Below are 17,401 nucleotides of genomic sequence, written 5' to 3'. Positions count from 1 at the left end.
TACAGTGTCAAAAACATTTTAGGGGCGGTTGAAGGGAGGGTTTCCAGGCTGTCCTCAAACTTGCTAAATAGCCAGGGATGACTGACTCTGAACCTCAAATCTTCCTGCCCGTGTTGTTCTGGAAACCCAACCCAGGGCCGTGTGTATGCAAGCCAGGTGCTCTACCACCTGAGCTACATCTTTACCCTCAAATAATATTTTGACTGTGCATGATGACACAAACCTACAATTAGTTGCCAAGGCAGGAGGATAGCGTTTGATGCCAGCCTGGGCTATATACCAAAAAAAAGAAAGAAAAAAAAAATCAAAACACATTTGACAAATGGATGTGTGTGCATACGTGTATCCATGTTCACATGGGCATAGGCACATGTGTGGGTGGGTGGCATGCAGGCACATGTGAGCATGAAATATGAAGGCCTAAAGTTAACACTGGTGTCTGCCTCAACCTTGCTCCACTTTACTGAGGCAGGCCCTCTCTCCTGAGCACACCAAGCACAGCCAGTGAGACTAGCCACCTCTGCCTCCTCAGCACCATGATTTCTGGCGGCTGCACGCCTGCCCAGCTTTTCTGTAGGTTCCCTTGTCCCATGAAGACACTTACACAGCAAATACTTAATCTATTGTGTTGTCGCCCCAAGCCCTCGAGCAGATGACAAAGATTGACTTGGTTTTATTTCTGTGTACATATGTGTATGCGTGTGTATGCGTGTGTGCCTGGGTGGATGGCTGTGCATCACGTGCTTGCAGGTGCTCACAGAGAGCAGAAGAGGGAATCAGCGTCTCTGCGACTGGAGTCCCAGGCGGTTGTCAAGCCCTTGATGGGGCACCTCCACTTGTGTCTTCTAAAAGAACAGCAAGTGCTCTTAACTGCCGAGCCGTATTTCCAGCCCCCCAAAATAATTTGTTTTTCCTAATTTTGTTTTTTTTTTTAAGTTTAGAGACAGGGTTTCTCTGTGTAGCCTGCCTGTCCTGAAACTTGCTCTGTAGAGCATTCTGGCCTCAAACTCAGAGATCTACCTGCCTCTGCCTTCTGAGTGCTGGGATTAAAGTTGTGTGCCACCACACCCAGCGTAAAATAATAACTTTTTTTTTATGTTTTTTTTTAAATATTTTTATTACATATTTTCCTCAATTACATTTCCAATGCTATCCCAAAAGTCCCCCATAGCGCCCCCCACTTCCCTACACACCCATTCCCATTCTTTTGGCCCTGGCATTCCCCTATATTGGGGCATATAAAGTTTGCAAGTCCAATGGGCCTCTCTTTCCATTGATGGCCGACTAGGCCATCTTTCGATACATATGCAGCTAGAGAAAAGAGCTCCGGGGTACTGGTTAGTACATCATGTTGTTCCAACAATAGGGTTGCAGATCCCTTTAGCTCCTTGGGTACTTTCTCTAGCTTCTCCATTGGGAAAATAATAACTTTTAATGTAAAAAAAAAAAAGTATTCTTAATCTGAATGCTTAAAAGCAGAAGTGCGACAGACTCCAGTTTTTTTCAAATATTAACAAAGACTTAACTAAAGTCTTTGCTATTTCATTTCTAAACTAAATTAGCATTCCTAATTTTACAATCCAGTGCCGGTGAGCCCACTCTCTGTGAGTGAGATGGGAGGGAGACTCCAGGATGTGCAGGTTGGCTGGCCTGGTGTACCCAGCAGCAGAGACCCTGTGTCAAACAAGACAGACAGGGAAGACTAACAACACAGGCTGCCCTCTGACTTCCTCATGTGTGCCATGCTGTGGCATGCTGTGCACATGCTAACATCCAAATGCAAACAGACACCACAGGTGCACACCTCCACACACAGACCCACAAAAAAGAAATCCGAAATGCTCCACAATATTTTGGATATTATAAAAACAGTGACCCCAGTTTCCTCAACAAAGAAGATCTACCTTTAAAACTCGGGGGAGATGTGGCTAGGAGGGCAGCCCAGGGGGTAAGAAGACAGTGCAAGCAAGCATAAGCCCTGAGCTGAGAACACCTCTGTGTGCCCATGACCATTACTTACACACACACACACACACAGTCACATCCCAAAAATAAAATGGAAGAGTATCCAAAAGCATAGAGTTATGGTGCTACATCACAAAGTCTACATCTCAGCTCTAACATCAAATCCTAACTTATTTAATTGGGAATGGTAGGCTTCGGGCTGGCGAGATGGTTCAATGACCGGGAGCACTGACTGCTCTTCCAGAGGATCCAGGTTCAATTCCCAGTGCCCCACATGGCAACTTACAACTGTCTGTAACTACAAGATCTGATGCCCTCACACAGACATACATGCAGGCAAAACACCAATGCACAGAAAATAAAAAGAAATTAAAAAGAAAGAGCAGGCTTCTACCTTTTCTGTGGCTAGGACAACAGAATAGGTCTAACTCAGATCTTAACTGCAGTAGCCGGCACTATTGTCTCAAACACTAATTCCACATTGTTTTGAATAAGGCTTCTCTGGTAAATGATTACAGCTATGAGCCAGCACTAATCTCGGGGCAGCAAGACTATTATCTGTTCCTCTGACCCACCTGCCCAGCGAGGCCATCATTAGCCACATGGATCTAGTGACTCCGATGTGCTTTAAGGGTAAAATACATAACAGACTCCAAAGACTCAGCACAAAAACAACATGGGAACTAGTGTATGTTTTCTATGTTGACTACATGTTGAAATGGTTTTATGGTATATCTTGGGTTCAATAAGTATTCAAATTACTTAAATGAAGCTGGGCACGCTGACACAAGCCTGTAACCCCAGGATTTAGATAGAGAGCTACAGGAGAAGAATGAAGATCTTCAGAAGCGGCTGGAGATATAACTCAGCCGTAGCGTTTGCCTAGTATAGCATATACGAAAGCCCTAGGCCCCACCCCCAGAACCCCAAATAATCCCAGCACTCTGCAGACAGAGGCAGGAGGGTAAGAAGTTCAAAGTCACCCTCAGCTATGTAGCTTAGCTGCTCAAGACTAGCCTGAGACACTTGCAAACAAGCCAGACACTGCAGACAGTGTCGGCTCAGCATCCAGGAGGGGTACAGCCAGGGGGAGCGCGCCAAGTCTGAAGCCACTCTGGTCTTTACAGCAAGTTCCAGAGTAGCCAGGGCTGTCTAGCAAGATTCTATCTCCAACAAGCTAAACAAGGGCCAGCAGAACCTTGACAGACACTGGTGAAAGCCTGAGGCCTGAGTTCCAGTCCCAGAACCCACAGTAGGAGACAAATGACTCTTTAAAGATGTCCTCTGGGCCGGGCGTGGTGGCGCACGCCTTTAATCCCAGCACTCGGGAGGCAGAGGCAGGCGGATTTCTGAGTTCAAGGCCAGCCTGGTCTACAAAGTGAGTTCCAGGACAGCCAGGGCTATACAGAGAAACCCTGTCTCGAAAAACCAAAAAAAAAAAAAAAAAAAAAAAGATGTCCTCTGAAGCTGGGCATGTGACACACTCCCTTTATCCCAGTGTTCAGGAGGCAGAGGCAAGCGGACTTCTGAGTTTGAGGCCAGCCTGGTCTACATAGTGAGCTCCAGGATAGCCAGGGCTACACAGAGAAACCCTATCTCAGGAGTGAAGTAGAAAGCTGTCCTCTGACCTCCACACACATGCCCAGGGACAAGCATACCCACAGACATACATCATATGCTTCCATACAATAATAATATGTTTTTAAATAAATACCTTTCGTTTAAATTATATTACATTTTAATTTCACCAGTTTATTTTCCTTTAGTGTGACTAGTAAAAAACTCTAAAGTAAACATGTGGTTCACATTACAGTTTGGGATGTTCTGTGTTTTGTTTTCTGGGGATCTGAGGAAGGAGGCCAGAGTCTCACACATCTGAGGCAAGCTCTCTCCACACATTGCAAGTGGATGTTCAGCCTCTGACTCCTTGTGGAGTAACATCACCTGCATGGGCGGACACTATGAAAGACTCCACGGAGGGACTTCCCAGAAGACTGAAGTGCGTTCAGACCCAGGCTATTCTTCTAAGTAATCTGTGCAGGGCTTATCACCTCACCCCCATTCAGCATCACGAACACCAGCAAGTGCAGTACCTGCAACTCGGACGCACTGCTCCGCAGCTGGCTCACGTTAGGTAAGGATCCCCCGTGGTACTGGGTAAGACGCAGTTGCTGAAGCTTCTGAAACTGAACCTGGAAACAGAAGGAGGTCGAGGATGTTCACGATTGTTCAGCAAAATCTCAAAGAGGCATCCCAATACAGACAGACAGTGTCTATCTTACAGAAAGCATCCCAATACAGACAGTGTCTATCTTACAGAAAGCATCCCAATACAGACAGTGTCTTACAGAAAGCATCCCAATACAGACAGTGTCTATCTTACAGAAAGCATCCCAATACAGACAGTGTCTATCTTACAGAAAGCTGCAAAACAAACATCTCGGGCAGGGGTAGGGCTGTGGGAGGGGGTGACCAGGAGAGGGACAGTGAACGGGATGTAAAGTGAATAAATAAAAAAATTAAATTAAATGAGAAAAAGAAGGAGAATTTTGTGAAACAAGTCTGGAAAACGTATGTCAATAGATGTGCTGCTTTAAAAGACATGAGTTCTAGATGTATATTCTGTATAAGTTAAATATATTGTCTTGTGAATAAACATGATATATGTTAACAGTAAACCAGGACAGTGTAACAGATGAATCCTCTCAATCTGGGCATCAGAACACATCCCCAGATATACTTTGATGTATGGATTACTGATAAAAATGATCCACATTTGTCTTTCCAACAAAACAAAACAAAACAAAACAGAACAAAAATCTTGGTTTTGATTTCTTTTTCTTCTTAAGTGCCCACACCTTTCAGGTTTCCAGAGCTTTCTGGGTTCTGTTTCATTTGAGTTTGGTTTTGAGATATGATCTTGAACAACCCAGGATGGCCCCAACCTCACTGTGTAGCTAAGGACCCTGATCCTTCTGTCTAACACCTAAGTGCTGAGGTGACACACACGTACCACCTATCTTCTTTCTGGTTTTTTAATTTATTAGTTTTAGAAAGAATTTATGAATATTCCAAATGTCCTGTACACCATGATATGTAGGCATGCAGACACAATCTTTAACAATAAAAGACTTTCCTAAAGAAAATTAAGCTACTATCTAAAAACCAAAGTCACTGTTTTCCTTTCTTCTCCACAGGCTTCACTATCTCCATGAATACTTATGTGTCATAACTATGTACAAGGGGGTCACATCATGAGCCTTATCTTACATGACATTCACACACACACACACACACACACACACACACACACACATGAATGGTTTTTTTTAATGGTTGTAAAACATTTCTTTTCCTGAAATCATTATAACTTATTCTAAGGAATGATTATTAAATCTCTAGATGCGGGTTTATTAAATGAGACCACAGCCGGCTGATGAGATGACTTAATGGAGTGGAGAACTTGCCACCAAGACAGGATGACCTGAGTTTGGTCCCCAGGATCACAGGGTGGAAAGAGAGAACCAACTCCAGCAAGGTGTCCTCTGACCTCCATGCACGCCCTTGTGCAAGAGTGCACGCGAGCATGCACGCACCCACAGACACACGCACGCACACACGCACACACAAACACGAATTTGTAATAAAAATATTTAATAAAGGAGGCCAAGCCACCAGGTATCCACAGTATCCCACAGAATTAACAGCCTTTGTTCTTTACTCTTCAGAGGCCAGTCAGCTGGCTATAGTTAAACGCCATACAGCGACCCAGCCTGACCTGCTTGAGTTATGCTTCTAAAATAATGTTAACTGTGTATTTATATAAACTGGGCACTTATAGATCATACAAGGAAAAAAGGCCATAGAGATCCCTGAGACAGACTTTTACCCTTCCATTACTCTGTCCTTCTCTAATTAAAAAATAATTAAATAATAAATTTAAAGTAATAATTAAAAAATATACCAGACCTGATCCCTTAGGGTAGACTAGGCATTGTCCACAGATACTTGGTTCACTTCAGCCCTAGCTTTCCCCACAATCATGCAGGGAAGTTGCCCTGCCTGCATTTACGGACCTGAGGACACAGAGAAGTTCAGTGTTCAATGTCTTGCCCAAAGCCATCCACGGCTGCTTTATGCAAAGCCCATACTCCTATTTCTACCATGCTCTTTTCCTGTTTTCCATTACACCTCGAAAGATCATAATATTTATTATTATTATTATTACTATTATTGTTCAAAATATCTAATACAATGTAGGCGCTAGAGAGAAGACTCAGCAGTTAAGAAAGTGGCTTGCTCTTCCAGAGGATCCAGGTTCGGTTCCCAGCACCTACATCAGGCAGCTCACAACCATGCTGTGATTTCAGTTCTAGGGCCTCCAAGAGAACTTGCCCACACATAGAGTACATAAACTCACAAAGGCACACATACACATAAAATTTAAAAAGTAATTACTAAAATTTATCTAATATAACGTAAATATTATGAAAGTATGGTAATAAGAAAATTATGACAAGAAAAATTCAATGACCAAGCTATTGACATTCTGAAAGACAGATACATTGTGGACACCATTAGTCTCTGATTTGCTACTATTCACTATGAAAGCTTTCAGATACACAAAAACTAGAGATGACTGAGATAAGACCCATGGTCCATCTATCCTCAGCTTCTGTGATTACCAACTAAGATTAAGCCAAGTTCACTGCCTCCTCCACCACCCTTGGCACCCAGAGAGAAATCTCAGATACAATAATATTCCTTAATCTAATATGCATATTCAAAAAGTAAGTGCACATGTTTGTTTGTAAATTTTAAAGCCCTTGAGTGTCTTTAACGTCATTATAAGCACAATACTTGATCTCTCAAGCATGCTGTATAGGGAGACACATTAATTATATGTTATCATATATTCATCAAACTCAGACCTCAGAGTTAAACTTGAAGACTCAGTATGCTATTTCTGCCTATGAGCCAAGTTTAAGAGTAAAGTCAGCTTCCCTTTTAAGATTCTAAATGCACTTACTAGAAGGAAGCATCGGACTCGCAGTCCTTGAAGTGCTCAGACATCTCCTTGATCTAAAGCCTTTCCTTCCTTCTTCAATGAATCTCTCAGCCCACCAATTCATTTATAAAATCTTAATCGCGTGTTACATACCATGCCAGCCAGGCGCAAGCTTACAAAGATACACATGTGCCAAAGTTTCTCTCTTCTGAGAGTTCCCACACAGGCTTCAACCCTTACACAAAAGCCTTGACCCATCAGCCTGGCTTGATTATAAAGCTAGCTAGGGACATGCCTTCAACTGAACGTCAGCCCCTCCCTCTCCAAGGACCCCACCACTCACAGCTGCCCACCGCCCTCTGGAGGAGCCTAGCCTCAGCGTTCTCAGAGACCACCATGTGACCCCAGAGCTAGCTCTCCTGTGGTTAGCCAAGTCATCCCGTGCCCCTCTCAGCAGAGAGAAGGATGAAGAGAAAGACTGGGTGGTGTTCTGTGAAGCACGGAGACCTGCACGAGCCTGGCTACGACTTCTCTGCTGCCTCTAAAACCTTTCAGTTATTTTGACACTTTCCTCTTTTGAAAATCTGAATCATTAAACTAGAAAGAAACTTGAGCCTGAATTTAACACCTCCATGTTTACACATGATGAAAATGAAGACTAAAATACAAGCAGGTTAAGGCAGAGGTCACAGGCTGGCAGCCCTCACGGATCTCTCACTTGGGCAGTGTTTTCAATTTCAATTTTAGAACTTGAGAGACTACATAAAATCCAGATTTCTAACTTTCTTATCTGAAAGAGCAAACCACATTAAACCCATTCTCGTGTGTGTGTGTGTGTGTGTGTGTGTGTGTGTGTGTGTGTGTGTGAAAAGAAGTCAGAAAGCGATTATCTCCCTCCCACATGGGTCCTGAGAAATGGATTCCAGACAGGAGGCTCACAGCACCTTTACCAGCAGAGCCATTTTATTAGCCCTAAACTCATATTCCTGCATGACCATACTGTCGGCTCTTCGCCCAGGGCCTAAATTGTCCTGCTTGCCCCAGGCCTCGCTACACCCTGTTATCCACCACTATGGTAAGAATTAGCTACCACTTGCCATCTATTGCTGGCCCTTCCATTCATCTTCCTTATTTACCTCACCCTGAAGTAGTCAGTAGCAAAATTTGACATAAGGTCACATACTTAAGTAAAATTTCTTCTAATGACTGTATAAATGGGATGGAAGCCACACTAATTCTTTTCTGGAAAAGTCTCACAGTGGTCAACACAGTCCTAATCAAAACCCCATCAGGGAGCTGGGGGTGTAGCTCAGTGGCTGAGTTCAGCTTAGCATTCCACAGGCCCTGGACTCAAGCTCCAGCAACAGAAAAAGACAAAAGTTATAAAAATCTCCAGGCTTGCTTTTATAGATTGACAAGAGCAAGATAATTCTAAAATTTATGTAAGTGCAAATGACCCAACTTGTCAGGCAAAAGTTTTTAAGTGTTTATTTTATTTTGAAATATGTACATATATGTATATCTGTCTAGGGGAATATATACCCATGAGTGCAGGTGCCTACAAAGTCCAAAAGATCCCCGGGTCCCCTGGAGCTGGAGTGACGGCCATGGATGCTGGGAACCAAAGCTGGGTCCTCTGCAAGAGCAGGACACACACTGCTCTTAGCCACTGAGCCAGCTCTCCAGGAGTAATTTTTTTATTAGATATTTTCTTTATTTATATTTCAAATGCTATCCCGAAAGTTCCCTATACCCTCTCCCCACCCCCGCTCTCCTACCCACCCACTCCCACTTCTTGGCCCTGGCGTTCCCCTGTACTGGGCATATAAAGTTTGTAATACCAAGGGGCCTCTCTTCCTAATGATGGCCGACTAGGCCATCTTCTGATACATATGCAGCTAGAGACACGAGCTCTCGGGGTACTGGGTAGTTCATATTGTTGTTCCACCTATAGGGTTGCAGACCCCTTCTGCTCCTTGGGTGCTTTCTCTAGCTTCTCCATCCAGGGCCCTGTGTCCCATCCTATAGATGACTGTGAGCATCCACTTCTGTATTTGCCAGGCACTGGCATAGCCTCATACGAGACAGCTAGATCAGGGTCCCTTCAGCAAAATCTTGCTGGCATATGCAATATATCAGACCTTCAAAGTAATTTTTAAGAAGGACTAATTTACAAGACTTACTAGCTTTAAGATCTTTTATAAAGCTATAGTCATCCAATGTGCTACTGTGGAAGGACTTAGGGGGAGGGAGTGGCTGAGAGGTAGGGCATTGTCTGGCATGTAAGAATTCTTAGCTTCAGTCCCAGGAGGTGGAGGAGGAGAAAAGATTAGTAAGTGTGATAGAGAGAATGAACGAACAAAAATAGACAGACACACACACACACACACACACACACCTTTACTAGGGACTATACAGATAGCCAGTGTGACACCCGGATTCAAGTCCTAGCCCTGCCCTTAGCAGCCTTGTAAAGATTCTTCTCCAAGCCTGGGTTTACTCATCCCCCAAATGCTGGAAAATCCAGACAGATAAAGCACGAGGTCACTTTGAAGACTGCCTGAGATAACAAGAGAAGAGAGAGCGTGCCTGGCACTGAGAGCCGTCAGGTTTAACCTGAGCCTGGCCTTCCCAGGCCTCCCTCTACTCTTGGCTCAAAGGCTTCACCGGTCTACAGCACACCATTGTTTGTTTTAACAGAAAATCAGCAAATGGTGTGTGTGGGCTGGGGGTATGGCTCAGCTGGGAGAGGGCTTGCCTACACGCATGAGGCCTGGAGTCCAGTCCTCAGTGCTGTCTAAGCCAGTGATAGGGACACACCTGTGATCCTAGCATTCTAGAGGAGGAGCATCTGGGGTCAAGGTCACTGTTGACTGCTTAGTGAGTGTGAGGCCACTCTAGTAAGGCTACCTGAGACTTGAGTCTTTAAAGAAGGAAAATGAAAACAAAAGCAAAACAACAACAAAAAGAAAGCAATGGCTTTCCTCAACTAGTCAAGGCAAGGCAGCACTTAGGGTGGCCATGCTGAGTTTATCCCGAGATACGTCAATATGAATCGCCCTTCACAGCCAAGCACCCTCAAGTTTCTCACACTCTCCCTCTCTTCCCAGCCATCTCCCCATGTCTCACAAGCCACCTTGCACCCAGCATCCTGCACACGCAGTGGTAATTGATGGTAGCAGTGCTGGCTCAGCTGGTGAGCACCCCCTCCTCTTCACTGGACTCCTTCTGGCTTCTCTCCTGCTGTTCTAATTGCTCTTTAGCCTTCTGTGATTGCACCTCCTGCTACCTTCCCTTGAAATGTCAGGGGCTCTTTGGCTTCCGGGCCCTATTCACACTTCACTTTACAGCCGGGGGACAAAGTCAAGTAGATATAGGGGAGCTAAGTCATTAAAGCAATCTGGAGCATCATGAGGCACGCCATAGGGATGGCGGGGGTCTGTGGCAAATGATGACTCAGCAAGGAAAGATGCTTTGCAGTCCAGGCCTCTCTCACACACACACACACACACACACACACACACACACACACACACGGACAGAGAAAAGTCACGAGCCCTTCCTGCTTTTGCAGAGGCCCCAGGTTTGGTTCCCTGCACCACCATGGCAGCTCACAAGCTAGCCCTAACTCCAGTTCCAGGTTCTCCAGCACCCTCTTCTGGCCTGTGTGAGCACCAGATACCCACGTAGTACACTTTCATACATGCAGGCAGAACACTCATAAAATAAAAACATAAATATTTTTAATCAAAAAGGAAAGAAATGTGAGGCAGACGTTGCTAAAAGATCTCATTTTCTAAAAATCTATACTCTAGACTTTAATGTACAATACTAATGGTCATTACTGGCCCTTATCAAACAGATGTAAGAACACAGACACACATAGACATAGACCCAGATACACATACAGAAACATAGACACAGACACACACACACACAGGGACATAGACACAGACACACACACACACAGGGACATAAACACAGATACACACACACAGAGAGACACAGGTACACACTAGCATAGAAAACAGACACACATAGACACACACATGTTTTGGGAAAACAAAATAAAAATAATGTCAGAGAGCCAAAAATAGGGTGAAGGTCACTAGTCAGTTTGTAGTTTGTGGGGCTGGAGGGTCATTTGTTTTAAATAGGGTAGGCTGACCTCAAATACCCTGTGTAGCTGAGAATGACCTTACATTTCTCATCCTCCTGCCTCAACTTCCCAAGTGCTAAGACTGCCGGTATGAGCCACTAACATGTATGCAGGGGATCAAACTCAGGACTTGGAGCACTCGCTGTGGGTACCCTACCAACTGAACTACACTCCCCTACCTGTAGTATGTGGTCTCAAAACTCTCCCTAAATCAAATCTCCTGTGGCTAAACTCCAAAGAGCTCCAAACAGGAGGGAGACCTAGCCTCCACTCCTGAGTCCCAAGTCCCTAGAGACAACAGCCTGCTAGAACATGCTTCCTACGGCTTAGAAGCTTCAAACTCAGCCTCTCTTCACAGCCCCACCCTGCTACTTCAGAGTGTTGCCCACCCAGGACCCTGACATGCCTGAAGCCTGGGACCATCTTCAGTTCTCCCTCTCACCTTGCTGGAGTCTCCAAAGCTCCTTACACTTTGTAAGCACCAATCTGTTTGCGCTATCAACGCCACCCAGCCCTGCCAGAGCTTGCTGTACAGTCTCAGAACACTTTCTCCACCGTGGCCTCCTCTTAGATTCTGGCTAGAAGGATCCTTTGAAGATACAGAACCACCCGGGATCAACCTCTCCAATGGCCTACTATTGCTGTAGGATCCGGTCCCAAATCCCACATCTACAACCTGATCCTTGTGGCATCCCCAGCACCTCAAATCTCTCTCCCAGTTATCCTGCTGGACCGTAGACTCTGCCAGAAGCTCATTGCCTTTCCACATATATCCCAAAATTCTCTCCCCATTCCCACAGATCCCTTAGACATTCAGAAATGGCAAAGACTTCGAGCTACCCACGCCCAGAGCTCCAACTACTTCCTTTTTATAACACTCACCAAGATGGGTCCTTACTTCTTAAATATCTTCCTCACTAGATCTTAACACCCATCAGTCTGCACTGTTGCTTGCTCATACAACATCCCAAACAACCATAGTAGCCCCAGGCACACACTACAGACACAGTGAGCACACTAAGTAGACTGTCAAAGCCGCATCACATACCTCACATAAACAGTCCATTAACTCTCCTGGAAGCATCCAACTTACCAACAGCACAGAAATCATTCAAAGCCCAGCAGCAGTTCCCAGGCTGACCTGCCTCCGCTCTCCTCCCTCTCCTTACCGGGAGATCCCAGCCAGGTATCACAATGGGCAGGTCCTCCTTCTCCAGACTGCCTCTCTGCTAGCTGGGCATGGTGGTGCACACCTGTACTCTTAACACACAGGAGGCAGAGGTAGGAAAATCTCTGAGTTCGAGGGCAGCCTTGTCTACAGAGAAAATTCCAGGACAGCCGGAGAAACCCTGTCTTGAAAAAAACCAAACCAAACCAAACAAACAAAACCTTCCACACTGTTTCTGAGGAAGCTGAAGCATAGCACGAAACCTGGGGGAAAAAAAATTCTCCAAAATCTAGGGCCGTGGTTCTCAACCTTCCTAATACAGCAACCTTTTAATAAACTCCTTATATTGTGGTGACCCCAAACCGTAAGAGGACTTCCTTGCTACTTCCTAACTGTAATTGTGCCACTGTTGTGAATTGTAGTGCAAAGCTCTGATCAGCCACGCCTGTGGGACTCCTGACCCACACGTTGAGAACTGCTAATCTAGACCCTCAGTAGTGTTCAAGTCAGTCCTCATGACTGGCCGTGATAACGTGAGCAGCTGAAGCTCCACACAGGCTAAGAAGAAATGGTATCTAGATCACTGCAGTGCTTGTCCATCAGTTAACATGCCTGCTGTAAGCACTGAACAAAGTCAGTATACTGGCCATCCAATCACCCTCTGCCAGCCACATGGACTATTCTCCAAATGAGAGTGTACAAACACTTGAGGACCCAGGAGTTCGTTATGAGAAGTGTTTCATTCTGTAACTTCTGTGGGGAAATAAGCCTTTAAAATACTAAAAGAGCAGGGCTGGAGAGATGGCTCAGTGGTTAAGAGCACTGGCTGCTCTTCCAGAGGTTCTGAGTTCAAATCCCAGCAACCACATGGTGGCTCACAGCCATCTGTAATGAGATCTGATGCCCTCTTCTGTTGTGTCTGAAGAGAGCTAAAGTGTACTCGTATACATAAATAAATTAAAAAAAAAAACCAACTAAATAAGCAAATTTTCTCTGGCACAGTCAGGGTTGTCACAAGTGTCTGTTCAAACACAATGGGACCCATTTCTCAAGGAGAAAACACAGGCTGAACTAACATGCAAATGACTCCCTGGCCCAGGTACAGGGCAAAATAGCATAAGTTTGTAGTAATTTGTAGTAATTAGCAGAAATAGCAACTGGATTAGTCTATAAGCCACAGTTGATCAGGCTCATTAAATTCAACATATCACATAGAGACCCCAAGTTCAGTGCATCAGAATAGCATTTCTCATACTACATGAAATTTGACTTGGATTTATGAATTTGTAACCTTGGGTTATTGCACACATAAATGTTTTGGTCTATGAGTGTATAGACGCTTTACCTAGTGAACGTCATACACAAGATTATATGCAAACACACATGAGTAAAATCAAAACTATATGAACACTAAGGATCTAGGAGGACTTGTTTTTAAAAATCTGAACCAGATCTGATGGTGCATGTCTGTGATCCCAGCATTAATGATCTAAGGAAAAGGGATGTCGAGCTAGAAGCCAGCTGAGCTACAGAGCACAAAAATAATCTGGGGGCTGGAGAGATGGCTCAGAGGGTAGGAGCACTGACTGTTCTTCCAGAGGTCCTGAGTTCAAATCCCAGCAACCACATGGCTCACAACCATCTGTGATGAGATCTGACACCCTCTTCTGGTATGTCTCTTCTAAAGACAGCCACAGTGTACTTACATATAATACTAAATAAATCTTTAAAAAAGATTAAAAAATAATCTTTACATTACTCATGACCTCAGCACGAAGGATGATTTAAAGGGGGGCCTCAAAATCCCATGAGCGACTGGACCAACTCTAGCTATACATAGACACATAGAGCACATGTATGTGTGCATAAATTCTGCCTTGTAACATCAACACAGGCCTTACACTAATCCATGGCTTTTACCCACACCTCTTCAATACATCCGAAGCTTGTCAGGCTCAGTCTAATCAAGGTCACAAAATGTCAAGGCCTTAGATGCCAACCTGTAAGCAGTATAACTGCTCAGGGCATAAGGACATTTTTTTCCTTGAAATTTTCAGCCTTCTGTATCTGTATCTATCTGTATCCTGTATCTATCTCTTATCTCTCATATATTCTTTTTTCTTCTTCTTCTTCTTCCTTCAGTGCATGGAGAATGGAAGTTCAGAAAGCAGTCCACTTTGCCCTTAATGATGAGTGGTCTCGGTGTAGGGGACTATAACAGTGAGCCATGTGAACTGTATTATAGCAAAATAGAGTTCACACTCCACTTCAGGGAAGTAACACTCAAGATTGTTTCCAGGTCTCTTAATTTTAAAGTAAGTCCGTTTAGTTTATGCTATACATTTATGTTAGTTTAGTTTATGTTAAATTTATGTTAAAAGAAAAAACTCCCAATTTAAACCCTAGCAACAGATTTTAGTTTTCTTGTTTTTGTTTTTGTTTTTCAGTCCCAAATACTATGGTGGCCAAAATAGAATACGCCTGCACCTTGGGAAGCAGGGAAACAACCAGCTTGCAATCTGCTCACACGTCTGCTTCCAGCTGTCCACCCCCAGCATCTTCTCAGCCTCCCCCATCTGACAATGTGCCTTCAAGGCCAGCACTCAGAATCCTCAAGGCTGCCCACTCACGTTGACTCTCTGCAGTCTGCACAGACACTCCTGCCATCTCCATCCCCTGCCGTCCGCTCCAGTTGTCTATCTAGCCTCCCAGGTGTTTGTCCCGACTCGCTCTTACTCATTCCTCTGGGTCCCTCCACGGTCACCATCTGCGCTAGGCACCCTGTCAGTTCTCACTAAATATCTGATGCTGAGCAAATGCACCGGACCACGGAAAGCACCTCCAAGAGGCGAAAGAGGGAAAGCCACGGAATCTCAACGTGGTACCAAGGCCCCCTGCCACCCAGGGGCCAGCCGTCGATTCGCTTGTGCGTGCACCGAGTCTTCCCCTCCGGGAGGATGTGCGACCCTCGGGCCCCCGAGGCCTTCTACGCCAACAGTCGAGGGCGCGTTGGCCGTGGGTGTCCACGGAGAAGCCGCACCGCCCGAACCAGGCGCGCCTCGGTCCGGCCTCTGAGCTGCAGCTGCGTGCGATTTCCTCTCGGGGTCATCCTCCCGCTTAGGCCGCCCGGCCCCGCTGCCCGCCTCCCCGGGCTCGGCCGTTTCCAGCTCAACGCACCGAGGCCCGTCCACCGAGATAGCAAGCCGCATTCGGTGTCGCCAGGCCGGCCAGAGCCGAGGCCGCGGCCACCCCGGCCCCGCTCCCCACCCGCGGCCCCCGCCCGGCTCCGCCGCCGCCGCCTCGGCCCGGCGACCTCTTCCCCGCCGCGCGGACCCGCCCGCACCGCCCGCGCCGGCCCCGGAGCTCACCCGGGACAGGGTGAGGTCGGTCATGAGCTGCTCGAAGGCCCGCGTCTCCTCGGCCTGCCGCTGCGTGTGCAGGGCGATCTTCTCACTGAACTTCCGCGGGTTGGCGCTGCCCGAACCGGGCGAGGCGGCCATGGCGCGCGCCCGGCGCTAGCGGGCTAGGCAGACGGCAGGCGCGGGGTTCCGCCGCTCGGCCCACCCGGTCGGTCCGCAGGCCGTCCAAGCCGCCGCCCGAAACCTGTCCTCCGGCGCGACCCGGCAGAGGAGCCGCCGCGGCCCCAGAGCCAGCGAGCGGCCGGGAGCGCGCCGAGGTCCGCCCCCGCGCGGCGGCTCCGCCCTTGGCGCGGCCCGCCCGGCCTCCGGGCCCCGAAGCCCGGCCTCCCAGCCGGGGAGCTCGACCTCCGGCGAGCCGACCGAGGGCTGAGCCCACGGTCCCCAGCCTGCTTCGGGACTTCTCACACCTATATCCCGTCTTTAAAGCTAAGCTGCACCAATGTGTGAGAGCCGCAGGGTACCACTGCCCAGTGTGGATGTGTACATATGTATATGTGCATGCAGGCACCCACGGAGATCACACCGGTCTAGGAACCAAACACGGGTCTTCTCCTCTATAAGAGCAGTATGTACTCTTAACTGAGCCATCTCTCCCATCCGTTCAACTTCGCTGGTAAAACAGCAAGTGGCCTCATCAGGCTTCCCCCTTTTTAGCCCAGAAGCTGCTTCCAACATAATTGTACACCAAGATGTCCTGGCGAGTGTTGAGCATGACCGTGTTTTGTGAATTAGGACGTATTAGCGACATGAGGAGAAATACGGAAAATAACAATAACGCCCACGCACCTCATGATTAAACCATCAAAACATTTTTGCAGAGCCTGGGGACGGTGTTCAGCTGTAGAGCGCTTGTGTGACAAGCCCTAGGCCTTGGGTTTGATTCCAACACTGCAAATAAAATTTAAAAGGCATTTTGGGGCCAGCTAAATGACTCATGTGGAAGGAGATAACTGACTCCTGAGACTTGTCCTTTGACCTCCACACTCAGGCTGTAGCAAGCACATACCTAGACACACATACACAAAAAAACTTTTTAAAATTCGTTTTGCTTCATATGCTTGGAGTTTTGTTTTGTTTTGTTTTTTTTTAAGAGCCCCACCTCATTCTTTGTCTCCATAAAAAGTAACTATGTTGGGAGTGATGTCTAACACTGCTGTTCATTTTTTCAAAATTAACATATACTGATTATGCTGTTCTTGCTTTTATTGTGTGTGATTTATTAATCCAGTTAGTTACCTATATGGGATAGGAAGTTTTATGTTTAAAATTTATACAAAAATGAGGCTGGGCATTATGGCAAGTGCCTGTAATCCTAGCAGTCGGGAGGTGGAGGCAGGAGGATCAGTAGTTCAAGGTCCTCCTTGGCTACATAATGAGAAGAAAGCCAGTCCAGACCGTATGATGACCTTGTCTCAAAACCAAAGCCAAAAAGAATCTATAGACATGATGTGCAACTTTTGTATTTCCTGCGACTGTTTTTATATGTGTTGGTTTTTTACATTCATTCATTCATTATTCAGTGTGTGTGTGTGTGTATGTGTGCTCACGTCCGCCAATAACTCAGGTTGGTGGCAGGCACATTTACCGACTGAGGGAGCTCACTAGTCCCTAGTTTGTTTTGTTATAATTAGGCTTATGTGTCTGTTGTATTGTCCTACCCAATATGCTTTTTTTTTCTTATT

At 46.2% G+C, this 17,401-nt stretch overlaps 1 protein-coding gene across 1 annotated transcript in view; it reads right to left on the bottom strand.

Annotated features, from left to right (window-relative positions):
- Nucleotides 1-16,181, bottom strand: part of Crtc3 (CREB regulated transcription coactivator 3) — a 104,663-nt gene extending 88,482 nt beyond the window's left edge. Inside the window, exons 1-2 of the mRNA XM_021168643.3 lie at nt 15,669-16,181; nt 4,059-4,157 (exon numbers count right to left, since the gene is read on the bottom strand). Of these exons, the coding sequence (XP_021024302.1) occupies nt 4,059-4,157; nt 15,669-15,800 (231 nt within the window). The 5' untranslated portion in view covers nt 15,801-16,181. The remainder of the gene's footprint in view (nt 1-4,058; nt 4,158-15,668) is intronic.
- Nucleotides 16,182-17,401: the final 1,220 nt, after the last annotated feature.

The sequence above is a fragment of the Mus caroli genome, unplaced genomic scaffold (assembly GCF_978045245.1).
Source record: "Mus caroli unplaced genomic scaffold, Mus_caroli_1 scaffold_8, whole genome shotgun sequence".
Classification (NCBI taxonomy): domain Eukaryota; kingdom Metazoa; phylum Chordata; class Mammalia; order Rodentia; family Muridae; genus Mus; species Mus caroli.
Note: the sequence above shows the minus strand (reverse complement) of the source record. Positions and strands in the feature narration are given on the sequence as shown.